The sequence below is a fragment of the Macaca nemestrina genome, chromosome 9, assembly GCF_043159975.1.
Source record: "Macaca nemestrina isolate mMacNem1 chromosome 9, mMacNem.hap1, whole genome shotgun sequence".
NCBI classification, from domain to species: domain Eukaryota; kingdom Metazoa; phylum Chordata; class Mammalia; order Primates; family Cercopithecidae; genus Macaca; species Macaca nemestrina.
The window spans coordinates 35,165,621-35,179,437 of NC_092133.1; the positions used below are offsets into that span (position 1 = coordinate 35,165,621).

The 13,817-nt window shown below is 40.9% G+C and overlaps 1 protein-coding gene across 9 annotated transcripts in view; it reads left to right on the forward strand.

The window, feature by feature from the left end:
- Positions 1-13,817, forward strand: part of LOC105478425 (heparanase 2 (inactive)) — an 870,370-nt gene that overhangs the window by 719,465 nt on the left and 137,088 nt on the right. The window contains exon 11 of one of the 9 annotated variants that reach the window (XM_071069334.1): positions 562-857. The exons of 7 other annotated variants lie outside the window; for them this stretch is intronic. In XM_071069334.1, coding sequence (XP_070925435.1) covers positions 562-651 — 90 coding nt within the window. In that variant the 3' untranslated portion in view covers positions 652-857. Of the gene's footprint in view, positions 1-561; positions 858-903; positions 3,005-13,817 lie in introns of those variants that run through there. One more of the 9 variants, XM_071069335.1, reaches the window with a different exon arrangement.

Sequence of the window (13,817 nt, forward strand, 5' to 3'; positions counted from 1 at the left end):
AAAAAGGAAAGAAAGGAAAAAGAAGGACAGAGGGAAGTGTTCAGAGCATTGTAGATGCCATTTATGAAAGTGATCTGTACATTGGTAAGTATTATCTGCATCCTTTATAACTAACTTTCCAGGCTGGGGAAGAAACTAACACAAAAGCTCCAAGGCAAGAACAAACCTGGCACATTTGAGGAAACGCAAGAACACTAGGGTGACCGGGGCATGATGAGGAAGGGGGAGAAGTTGGAAATGAGGTAGGCAGGAGTCATATCACCTAGGGCTTTGTATGCTGAAAGGAGTTGACTTGTAAATAGTATGAAAAGCCATTGGAAGGCCTAATTAGGGAAGTAACATGATCTACTTACGTTTTAAACAGCTCACCCTGGCATAATTAACGCATCAAATGTTAGTTATAAAAGGATGCAGATAATACTTAACAATGTACAGATCACTTTCATAAATGGCATCTACAATGCTCTGAACACTTCCCTCTGTCCTTCTTTTTCCTTTCTTTCCTTTTTTCCTTTATTCCTTTCATCACTCATTCAAATTTCATTCACTCTTCTTGATCAGGTACTATGTGCTGATTGCTGTTCCTGGCAATGGGCCACTGTGGTGAACCAAAGAGACAAGGTTCCTGAACTCTTGGAGTTTATAATATAGTGAACTGTACTGATAAATAGAAAATAAATAAACATAAATCAGAGAATTGCAATTTGTCATAAAATTGCTCTGAAAATAACATGGTGAGATAAATATGAATATTTATACTTATTTTGCTAAAGAGAAACTAAGGTTCTGTGACATTATTGAGTGCCTTATCCAAGGTCAGATGAGTAGTAAGAGAGCTGGAACACGTTTTCCAGTTCTAAATTGTGTTTTCTTTTCACTGGACCACACTATTTCTTATGGTAGCCTCTTAGATGTCTTTGCTGTGGTCTGAGGCCAACATTGCCTTAAATGCATGGAAATGAAACCAGGCATGTTGGGAAATTGGAGAGAAGAAAACAGACTGGAAAAAGAGTCTTTGGGTGACTAGACAAGCTTCATTTCCAGAGTTGGACAAACTTGGATTCCGTATCAACCCTCTTTGTACCTTTGCATGGCCATGTGTAAGTTAAGGATGTCAGTCCTCATGGCTTTGTCCTCCTCAAATGAGAGTTGCTGCCAGTGACTTTCTTTAAAAGCATGGCACAAAAGACCTCAGTTGATACACGGTGGAGCAGAGCTCATAGAAATTCATGGGAAGAGAAAACAAGTTCCACTGATTCAGCACAAAGACTCAAATGATCTGGGCAGCTGTATTTCTGGAAACACCAAACTGTAATAAAGAAACTGTATGTAAAAGCACTTAAAAAGGTAGCAGGCTTTCTTTTTATCTTTCTTTTCACTAATAAATTCTGCACCTTATAAGTAGAGAACCTGGCAGCTGGGAGAGTGTATCCTAAGTCTCCCCGGAAGGAATTTACAAGGCTAGACCAGAACACCAATCTGACACACATTGCCAGCAGGCCCCTGGAATGTGTAATGGAGACAGACCTGGGAATTGTACTGGTTGCCACTTCAGAGAGTTGTGCAATTGATAACTAAACACTGCCAATAAAAACTTGTGGATTTTACATTGTGATTAAATCTTCAAGAGAGTTTGTTGAGCGCTTAGGGGATTAGTGAGTTGCATTTTGGTTGCCTCCCAAAACCAGTGCTCTTGAATGAATTCAGAAAAAGTGAGCATCCTGGCCTTATGGCTCTTCAGCCCATATCCCATTTTACCCCTCCCCCTGCCCAGTCAACTTTAATCCCAGTTTGTGGCATTCTAGCCTAGCTCTGGCAGGACCATTTCAATAGCCCCAATCTAAGGTAAGAGAGAATATGAGGATAGCTCTTTAAAAGAGAAACTTGTCCTCAGAAAAGATCATTTTCAAATATACCCCATGTTCTTCATGGTTATTCCTCCAGAAAAGTGCCACCCACCTCCTGCTGTAACATTTTCCTTCTCCTGGAAAGAGAATATTCAGTTCAGCCGTGCTTCATCACTCGACTCCCACTCCCTTCCCCTGGCCCCCTCAACACTGGGAAAGAGGGGACATGTGAGTCTCCACAGCCGGTCAGTCAGTCACGGGCTCCCTTGGGAGTAGACGATGTTTGTGCAGAAGAGATCTGCACATTTGGTGGACATAGTCCAGACCCCACCAGTCATGGGCATTTCTCCTCAGAGAGGGTTTTGGAATTTAGCTTGCTGCTTTTTTTAAGAGCTTGATTTACAGAGCTTTCAGGGAAAGGAATGGTGAATTACTAGTCGACATCTTAACTCCCACACCAGGCTGTCTTCGCACAATTCAATTCAAAAATCATGGACACCTCAGTTGTGTCTGGCTTCATGCTTGGCATTCTAGGGACATGCACATAAATTCATCTATGGAACTAATAATCTGATGTGTGTTTGTGGGACTACAATTTCGTCCTTTATTTGGAATAAAATAAAAAGCTAGATCACATTGGATTGCCTTTTCCACACTGGGCACGGTGGTATGGAAATTTACTGTCAGCATGCTTTTTTGCCTACTTTCCCTGATGAATAATATACACTCAACTCGGCCCAATGCACACTTATTGAGTGCCTGCTGTGTACATTGTTCTGGAATATAGTCATTAGTCGTGGATTGGAGTACAACTCGCTGGTCTATGGTGAGATTGAACCTGTGATTGCAGTTCCCATAGCAATGTGCTCTGAACCAAGCCATTGCTGTTCAGATACCATTTGGCCATCAGAAGGAAACTCTAACTCTTACTGGTGCCTGCCTAGCACAGTTGATGAGCCTATCACAAGATCCTAGAACAAGATCCTAGATGCTCCATCCTTGTTTCCCTCCAAAGTGTTAGAGACAATGCCCAGTGTGCACTGCTGAGCCCTGGTGTGGACACGAGGCTTAAATCTCTCCCTGTGTAGAGCAAGGACACCCAGTTACAAATGCATGTTCCACTGATGCTGGATTGATACAAGAAGAACACCACCTGAGACACAGTGGCTCACGCCTGGATCCCAGCACTTTGGGAGGCCGAGGCAGGCAGATCACGAGGTCAGGAGATCGAGACCATCCTGGCTAACACGGTGAAACCCTGTCTCTACTAAAAATACAAAAAAGTAGCCAGGCGTGGTGGCGGGCGCCTGTAGTCCCAGCTACTCAGGAGGCTGAGGCAGGAGAATCGCTTGAACCTTGGAGGTGGAGGTTGCAGTGAGCCAAGATTATGCCACTGCACTCTAGCCTGGGCAACAGAGCAAGACTCTGTCTCAAAAAAAAAAAAAACACACACACACACACAAAAAAAACAGCACCTGGGAAACAGCAGGAGCCTGGAACTATGATAAGATTCATGAGTTCTAGTCCTAACTCTGCCATTAATAAGATGTGTATCTTGGTATTCCAGTTTTCCCATCACTTAAATTGGGATAAAAATGCCACCTCTACCTCCAGAAGTTACTGTTACAATCTTTGAGAAAATTAGGTATAAAAATAGGATTGTGATTTGGTATATATACATACATGTAGAAAATTACTGGAAAGGACTGCATCTAAATGTTAAAAGTGGTTTTCTTTGGGTGGTAAGATTACAGGCAGTTTTTATTTTCTTACATGAATTTTTTGTATGTAAAATTGCTGCAATCAGCATTATTGCTTTTAAGATCTTAAAAAAAAGGCCTATTTTTCAAAGAAAAAAGAGTATTTCAAAAGGATTGTGTTTAAATAGCTATGCAAATGTTCCCTTATTATTCATGTTTCATTTATTCATAAACACTTATTGCATTCATGCTATGTGCTAGATACTATGCTAGACACTATTCACACAGTCTGTAGGAGCCTACAGTAGAGATAGGGAGATAGACAAGGTAGCAGGGACTATAACAGAAGCCCTATAGTGTATTAGAAGAGGAGTACAGAAGCCAGATTGAGTGGAGGGAGGCATGGGGCATCAAGGAAGGCTTTCTGGAGGAAACAATGCCTGAGCTGAATCTTTAAAAAGGGCCACTTAGCCATAGGAAGAAGAGTTTGGGGTCTGGGGAGGACCTTCCAAACAGAAGCAGTAGTGTATGTAAAGGTACAGAGGCATTAATTTTCCAGTGAGTCATGTTAGATGGATTAGGAAAAATTAAGAAAAATTTTCCCATTGCTGTCCAGTGGCCACACAGGGTGTATGAAAATTAAAGAATTTCAAAGCTACAGACCTGGAGGTGGTAGGTCAGGGGAGGCACAAAACACAGCCAAACCAGCCTGTGACCTGTTTCTTGGTGAAGCCGCCTTTCTCTTTCTTTTCTTTCCCGTGGGAGCCATCAGGAAGATGAAAGAAGCAGAGTGTACCTGTTTAGGGGTAGCTGTGATGTGAAACCCAATGCTCCCATTAGAGGCCCTGACAAAGACTTCACCATGTGCAGCTTTCCTTTGTGGAACCTGCGGCTGCTGAGAGAAGGGCATCCTTGGCTGCAGGATCAATCACTGAGACTCAGGCTGGCTCCACGTCAGTGGCCGAAGTGCCTGGGCTGCATGCCCAGGGAACATGACTTGCTCTTTTCTCCTCTGTGTCTCTAAACCCTGGCTGCTCAAACCAGAGCCTGTGCTCTGCACCATCTGACAGGAAGGCAGTTCTTTTGCTCCTAATGCTTTCACTTAGACGCTCCTCTGATTTTCTACTAGGAGTTCTCCTCCCTTGCTTATTTATCAGCCTGAGCGGTGTGCGCAGGATGTCGGCAACAACACTAACAGTTGTAACAGCTCATGCCGATGGAAGCCCCCTTGGGAAATAGAAAGCACTCTAGACCTAAAATCAGAAGGTGCAAGCTCAAAATGCAGCACCACAATTTTCTAGTTACATGAGTCTTCATTTCTTCCTCTGTGAAATGGGATTAACTGTGCTGGTATTACAGACAGGGAAGTATTTGAATGTACTGCTTAAAAGTATTGATTTGGAATCAGACTGACCTGAGTTTCAAAACTAGCTCTATCACTTACTAGCTATATGTCCTTGGATTTATAAGCATCAATAAACATCAATTTCCTCTCATAAAATGGAGACAATAATAGTGTCTACCTCAGAGGGTTGTTAGAAAGATTAAACGAGCCAATGCATTTGTATCTTTTACCACATAGTAAATACTCAGTAAATGTTAATCACTATTATTATTTATAAAGTCACTTTGTTAAAATTCTGTAAGTCACAATAATTATTATTAATAACCTGAATATAACTGTGGTGAGATAATATATATTTGATATCAAATATACATTTGATATATATTTGATATACATTTAATATTTAGATATCTGGAAATCAAGCAATGATGACTAAAGGATGAAAAGTAGATTTTTTGGTAAAAGTAATTTAACTTTTTATAATTTTCTAGTAACTTAACTAGAAAATGAGAAGAACGAAAAAGGAAAGCAGTGATTCCTTCACTTGAGAGGAATTGACTGCAATGGTTAAAGATAAACTAAAAATTACATTTTATTTCCCTCTGGAGAAGATTCTGGCAACCTTTCCCAGTGAAGGCAATTAAGGCAGTAACCAGGCCCCAACACCTTCATTTGGTATTTATAAATGGCCCAATAAGCCCTGGAAACCATGATATGTCACATCAAAGTGCTAATGACAGCACATTATGTGAATCACTGAGAAGCAACAATTGAAAATTCCACTCTGCCATCAGCCATTTATATTGTTCCTAGATTGCAATACTGAGGGATTACAGCTACAGCAAATTGTGTGGCCTCCTAAATAAATTAGGGAGAAGAAGCAATTATAGTCTCGCTGCACTTGAGCTTAGGAACACAATTCGCCATCCTTGAAGCAACGTGTAGACAGTGAGAAGCAAGGTCAGGTCTGGAATGAGAAGAACTGCACTCACCTAACCTCATCAGCTCACTGAAAACACTAAAGAATTATCTAAAAATGACCTGAGAAGAAAGAGAGGGAGGGAGGGAGGAAGAGAAAAGAAAGGAAATAAGGGAGAGGAAAAAAATAAATGTCCTTTGGTAGGTTGGAAGGCACTTTTGTGAATGCCACAATATGACAAATTTAAGAATATTTCATCTTAAAGACTTTGCAAACATTAAGGGCACAGTGGTGTCTGGTTGTGACCTTTAGGAACCAAAAAATAAGCCTCTGATAGAACCAAGATAATACATTATGTTTTTTTCTAACTCAATTATGGTTTTGTGGTTGTTTAAATAAAAGCAAAAGTCTTTATTAAAAATAGAAATAGAACAAATTCTGCTTTTTAATTCTTATTTAAATGTACTACACTATAACTTTTTTAAAAGAATCTGTCAGTCATTAGATACCTCACTTACTAACTTTCAACCATTATCAATCTCTGCTTGTTTCATCCTTGATTCGGTTTTAAGCATTGAAAGGATTCAATAGAACACACCATTTTTACTTACCCTAAATTTGATGGCAGAAGACCTGCCTTCTACTCTAAAATTCACCCTCATCTTGTTGTCACAATCCTTATAGCCTTTCTTTGTTAGAGCAGTGGTTCTCAAGCCTGGCTGAACATTATAGTCACCTAGGGAGCTTTTATAAAAATACCTATGCTTAGGCACCAACTCCAGAGATTCCTGTTTAAGTTGATCTGTAGAGGATCCCAGGTGTTGATATTTTTTTTGAAGTCCAAGTGATTCTAATGTGAAGCCAGAATTGAGAACTGTATTAGAGGTTTATGTTGCCCTGATTAAATTATCAACTACCTTTTTATTTTTTTCTACTCCTCTGTACTCAACTCTTGCTTCAATTTTTGACATAGTAACAAAATATTTAGTACTGTCTATCATTCATTCATTTGACAACTATTTATTGAGTATCTACTATGTGCCAGACACTTCTAGATTCTGATGAAATGGAGGTGAAAGGGGAAAGACAAGATCCCTGCCCTCATTGGAGGTTACAGTCTGGAAGGAGAGACTAAAAATAAACAAGTAAACTAACAATTAATTACAAAATTCAGAATGCTGTGAAGGAAGCAGTCGCTAAACTGAATAATGAATAATTTAGAAAGTGTGGCCAAGGAGGTCTTCACTGAAGAGGCGGCCATTAGAGGCTGGTGGAAGAGCAGAGCATCGCTCAACAGTAACAGCATCCGCAAAGGCTGCAGTGGGGGAAAGACGCTCAGTCACACATCAGAGGCCACACAGTGTCTCTAAGACCAACCTGAGGTACGTCCACCCACCGCCAGGCACAGAGGCAGGCAGCAGTGTTCAGCACAGTTTAGCTCAAGCTCCCTGAACATGCTGCTCTGTCCTGCCCTTGCCACCAGCACTTGGCAAACTTCATTGCTTCCTGTTTATTGCCCCTTATGCAAATAATAGTGGTGTATCTCACTGCCTGGCCCTTTATCTGGGATCCCCGACTGAGCTTAGTGCCTAGAGTTTCCCCGTCACTGGCCCAGCCATCCCCATTTACACTCTCTGTCACCTGTCATCAGACTTTGAAACAAGAATGGCAGAACATTTGGTAGTTTATTATACTATTCCGTTTTTGATTATGTTTACAAATTTCACCGATAATTCTTTTAATATCTTTGTTTGAGAACCTTATGACATACACTAAAGCAAAGCACTGTTTTAGTTTCTGTAGAACATAAAAAATAATGTTAGATTCCTTCTCTCCATGTTTACAATCTGTGTTGGGTGACGTAAAGCCTTGGAGAGAGAGTTAACAGACGATGGATGTGTATGTTAAAGTCTGTCTTGTTCACTCATTATCCCCAGAGCCTAACATAAGGTGCCTTGCATAGGAAGTACTCAATAAATATTTGTGAAAATAAGAGACGGAGGAAGGGATCCAAATGATCAATAGACAATAGTTTTTTTAGATGTCTGAGGTAGGAGATATTACTACTGGCCGGAAGGGAGGAGCCAGAGGGAAGAATTAGGAAAGACTGTGCAACAAGACGTCATTGGTGGACATTTGTAATATTAGTTACCTGCATAATACATGTTCCTGAGAAGGCTCCTTACTCCAGGGCACCACAATGATGTGACAGCAGGAAGAAAGGAGGGCCTTGGGATAGAAGGCTCACCAACTGGAAGACCAGGAATTCTGGATCTGATTCCACATTCTGACACCAACTCACTCATTGTAGGGCACTGGGCACTCTGGGTCTGTCTCTAATTTAGAGGTTGAATTGGACAATCTGAGGTTCCCTTCAGCTCTGAAGTTTTCTGATTCATTTCAATATGTTATTTCCATACCACTGTCTTCAGATGGACCTCCCAGCTGAACCTAAATTAATAAAATATTTTAAAATAAAGCTGCACTGCTTCCCTTTGAAATCATTCAGGGAATAAAGCTTTTTTCCTCAAGGCTCCTATAGCCCTGTTATAGTACTTATGACTGTCTTTTGTTATTAGAATTGTTGGGGTCCACCTACTAGTAAATTCTCAGTCATTATTGTTTCAATTATTTCTTCAATTCCTTTCTCTTTCTTTTCCTTCTAGTTTGTTACACATTTTGTAGCTGTCCCACAGTCCTCAGATATGCTGCCCTATTTTAGTCAGTCTTTATTCACTTTGTTGTTCAATTTGGGATGTTTCTATTGATATTTTCTCAAATTCAGAGATTATTTCCTCAGCCATGTCCAGTCTACTAATAATCTTATCAAGGGCATTCTTCATTTGTGTTATAGTATTTCTGATCTCTAGCGGTTTTTTTCTTTTAGTTCTTAGAATATCCATCTCTCTGCTTACATTGCTCATCTGCTTTTGCATGCTATTTGCTTTATCCATTAGATCCTTTAGCATATTAATAACAGCTGTTTTTAATTCCCGTTCAGATAATTTCAGCATTCCTGCCATGTCTAGTGTTTGCTCTGTTTCTTCAAATTGTGTTTTTTGCCTTTCAGTGTGCCTTGTAATTTATCTGGATAGATGTGATGTATCAGGTAAAAAGAACAATTGTAAATAAGCCTTTAGTAATATGGTGGTAAGGTATGCGGGGAGAGGAAGCATCGTATAGTCCTATGATTAGGTCTCAGACTTTTTGTGAGCCTGTGCCTTTGGATTGTGAACTTCACAAGTGTTTTTCAGTATTTTTCTTTCCCCTTTTAGTGGAACAGGATGGCTAGAGTGGGCTGGAGTTGATATTTCCCTTCTCCTGCCTGGAAGGCTAGAGCTGACTGGAGTTGGGTATTCCCTTTCACTTAGGTCAGTTAGGCTCTGATAATACCCCAACAAGTTAGGTTATGGTTAACTAGTTTCTCCTGAGGGCAGAACTTGTTAAGAACAGAGGCCAGGCACGGTGGCTCACACCTGTAATCCCAGCACTTTGGGAGGCCAAAGTGGGCACATCACGAGGTCATGAGATGGAGACCATCCTGCCCAACATGGTGAAACCCCGTTTCTACTAAAATACAAAAAATTAGCCTGACGTGGTGGTGTGCGGCTGTAGTCCCAGCTACTCAGGAGGCTGTGGCAGGAGAACTGCTCGAACCCAGGAGGTGGAGGTTGCTGTAAGCCAAGATCGAGCCACTGTATTCCAGCCTGGTGACAAAAAAAAAAAAAAAAAAAAAAAACAGAGTTCTCTGGCATATTTCAAAATAGTTCCTTTTCCCTTGCCCCCACTGGAAGCATGAAGAATTTTTGCCCAGTATTTGCTGTGAGATCCTGGTTGAGCTCCTGGAGGTAAAACTCACAAAATTGTTGGGGTTCTCCCAGTGACTCTCTGGGAGTTGCAAACTCTCAAACTTGTCCACACTGAGCCTCCAGCACAGTTACAGTTTAGGTTGTCTGCTGCGGTATGCCATGACTCCCTGTATTTGTCTGTCTGTCTCTCCAATTTTGGGGGCAGCGGTTTGTGCTATGTCCTCACCTCTCTAATGGATCCAAGAAAAATTGTTGATTTTTCAGACTGTTCAACTTTTTATTTATTGATCAAAAGGAATGGTGACTTCTAAACTCCTCACATATGGAAGTGGAGACCAGAAGTCCAATAATCTGTGTGTTGTCTTTTTATTTTCTTGATGGTGTCCTTTTAAGCACAAAAGTTTTTAATTTTGCTGAACTCTAATTTATCTATTTTTTGGTCATTTGTACTTTTGGTGTTCAATCCAAGGCCACAAAGATCTCCTATTTTTTCTTCTAAGAATTTGTATAGTTTCAGCTCTCCTATCTTTAGGTCTTTGGTCCATTTGAGTTAATTTTTGTACATGATGTGAGGTAGAGATTCAACATCATTCTTTTGCATGCAGACACAGTTGTCCCAATACCATTTGTTGAAAAGATTATTCTTTTCCCATTGAATTGTCCTGGCACTTTTATTGAAAATTAAGTGACCATAGATGTTCTGGACTTTCAATTTTATTCCATGGATCTTTATGTCTACTTTTATGCATATATGTATATGTACAGTAATCAAGTGAGTATAGCCAATACCATAATCTCTTGATTACTGTAGCTTTGTATTAAACTTTGAAATTGGAAAGTGTGAGTGAGTGCAAAAATGAATATGTTCTTTTTCAAGACTGGTTTAGTTTCTACTTTCAGTTTTGAGTGGTGTGACAGCTGCTCACAGCTCAGCCAAATGAGTTTCCAATGTTTTCAGCCCTTCCAAAGCCCCGTGTCAGGTGGTAAGTTCATAATTACTGACATAATCTATTCAGTAAGCACAACCACATTGCATTTGGGTTAGGATCACAGGGCTTGCTATCCCATTGTCATAATAAACATCCTTTCCATCACCCTCCTTGGGAAAGTGACCAACAGCCAAGGTACCATTTTGGTGGCTTGTTTCAATCCTATCACTGTTTGCCTCCAAATAATTAATTCCACTTTTGTTCATTAAAAATAGGACACTGGGGAACCCTCACTCCTCAGCATCACTCACTATTTTGGTGAGAGCATTTACTGCCAGCTCCTGGGAAGTCTTACATCCCCAAACCCAACCTGCAAAGCCTCTGTCCTTAAAGTCATGTCACTGTTGGCATCCCATCCTCATCACTGTCAAGGACTGTGAAGGGCCTGAGAGTTACCCTATTTGCAAGCTAACAAGTTTGCCTTTGCTGCTCCATGGATTCAGACAGAAAGCCCAAGTCTTCTAGGTCAGAAACAGAAGACTTTATATACTCAGCAAGCATCATGAGCATTAGCATATTTGCATGGGTTTCCCTGGCCACCGAGACTCATAGGAACAATGCACTGGGCCCAAATTTATGCTACACATGCAGTGGGTCTGAGCTGTAGCTGAGGAGTTCAGACCAAAAGTCTAGCACTTTTTATGCTACCAGCAAACATTGTGGAAGCAGCAAACAAGACAGTATTCCTCCCAGCAGGGGTGGGCAATTGTATGGATGTCATGCTGTGGTCATTTTGACAACTTAGTTGCCTGTGTAAGTAGCTGCAGAAACTACTTTTTATCAGAAGACATAAATCTTGCAGTCTGGCACACTCATCAAGAACATGCAGAGATAATCAGGGCTGGTAGTCAACTACTTCTCCCAACAATCCATCCCTCAGCCCTACATGTTCTTGGCTGAACTCAGATTTACACTGAGTATGCCACTCCATCAGCCACTCTGATTAATCTGATGGATGGAGGCTGGCACCAAATTTGTTCCATTTGTCTCATATAGTATGATGGTTAATTATATGTGTCAACTTGGCGAGGCCATGTTACCCAGATATTTGGTCAAACATTATTCTAGATATTTCTATGAAGATGTTCTTTAGATGAAATTGACATTTAAATCTGTAGACTTTGAGTAAAGCAGATTACCCTCTATAATGTGGATGGGCTTCATCCAATCAGTTGACAACCTTAAGAGAGAAAAGACTGGCCTTCCCTGAACAACAACAACAAAAATTCTGCCAGCAGACTGCCTTCAGGCTTGAACTGCAACCTCAGCTCTTCCCTGGGTCTCCACCCTGCCAGCAGCCTACCCTACAGATTTTGGACTTCCCAGCATCTGTAATTACGTGAGCCAGTTACCTAAAATCAATCCGTCTGTTTCTCTCTCTCTCTCTCTCTCTCTCTCTATATATATATATATATACACACACACACACACGTAATATATATGTATATATCTTTGTGTATATATATACACACACACATATGTGTATATATACATACATGTTTATGTATGTATGTTTGTGTGTATATATATATTTTTTGTGTGTGTGTATATACATGTATATCCTATTGGTATAGGTTCTGTTTCTCTGGAGAACCATGACTAATACTTACAGCATTTAATTAAGGACTTATATGAAATACTGAGCATATTACATTGCAGTTCATCTGCTCATCTCTTTTTCCTCCTTCTCTATGAGGGGGAGAAACATTTGAGTTGAAAGTGACTGAAATCTGACATGCAGAGACTTTGTTTTTAGTAATCTCTGTCCTCCTCAAACACGGTAGGTACTCGATAAAAGTTTGATGAATGAAAGAGGAACTAAGTGTGTAAGGGTATGATTGGATTTCTTCAACACCTGTAATTGCCTTCCCCAACATCTCCATTAAACAAAACTCAAGCTATCTTTCAAAGATTATCTCAAAGACCACCAACTCTTTCTTGACGCTTTTTTTGAATTATCGTAAGTGAATGTTTTCTCTTCTGCTTCCTGGGTGACAAAGCGAGACTCCATCTCAAAAAAAAAAAACCTCATTAACATGTTATCTGTATCCTTTTATGCATGTAGTATATATGGTGTTATCTACAGGTATTTACAGTCATTTGTAAACTTGTTATTTCCCTTCCTAGAATATAAGCTCCTTGAGGGTAGGGACTTAGTATACTTTTCCTATATTTCCTCTAACAAGCAGTACACATCCATACCTAACATACACTAAAAAAATTATTTGCTGAATTGGACTGTCTCAAACCAGAGTAGAAAATCACTGGTGCAAATGTGCTAATTACCCACAGCTGGTCTTAAAGGTGTTTTGATTATTAGTTAGCAGCTCAGATTCCCTTTAGGAAACATGACCTTTTTGCTAATGATCACTTTAACTACTACATATCAGTGTAATGACGGGTTGCCTTTAAAATTAGCCAATAAAGAAGGCTGGGAGTATAGCAGCAAGATGGCAGAATAGGACTTTCCAGAGCTTGCCTCCCTGCAGAAACATCCTTTTGAACCACAACAATTATGTGTGAAAATACCTTCACAAGAGCTAAGGAAGCCAGGTGAAATATTATAGCACCTGGGTAGAGCACAGAAATAAGACACATTGAACCTCTTCAATATGGAAAGAAGAACAGTTTTATACCACTCCTCCAACCCTAGGCAGCATAGCATTGAAAGAGATACCCTGCACTTGGGGGAAGGAGAGGGAAGTGAACACCAGACTTTGCTTGAGACCCTCAACACCAGGACCGCCCCAATAAAACTGAGCACTGGTCAGGCCCCCATGGGACCAGACTCCAGGCCAGTACTTACAGACTGAGTCTCCAAACCTGCCCTGCACCAGGCAAGGCCCCACAGTCCCAGGCTCCAGGCCTGCCCCAGTATTGGACTGGCCCTAGTGGTCCTGGGCTTCAGGCCCACCCTGAAGGGCCAGGCCAGACCAACCCCAGCAGACAAAGTATCCAAACCACCCCTGCAGCCTTAGCTATCAGGATAGCACCTTTTAATTCAGCCTTCAGGCTGGCCCCTGTGGATACAGACTCTAGACCTGTCTATCACCAGGCCAACTCCTGTGGCCTCAGGCTTCAGGACTAGGCCAGAACCAGGTTGACACATCTAGCCTTAGGCACCAGGCTGAAACCCATGGACACAGAGTTTAGGCATGCCCAGTACCAAGCCAGTCCCTTTGTCCTATCCTTCAGGTCAACCTCTGTG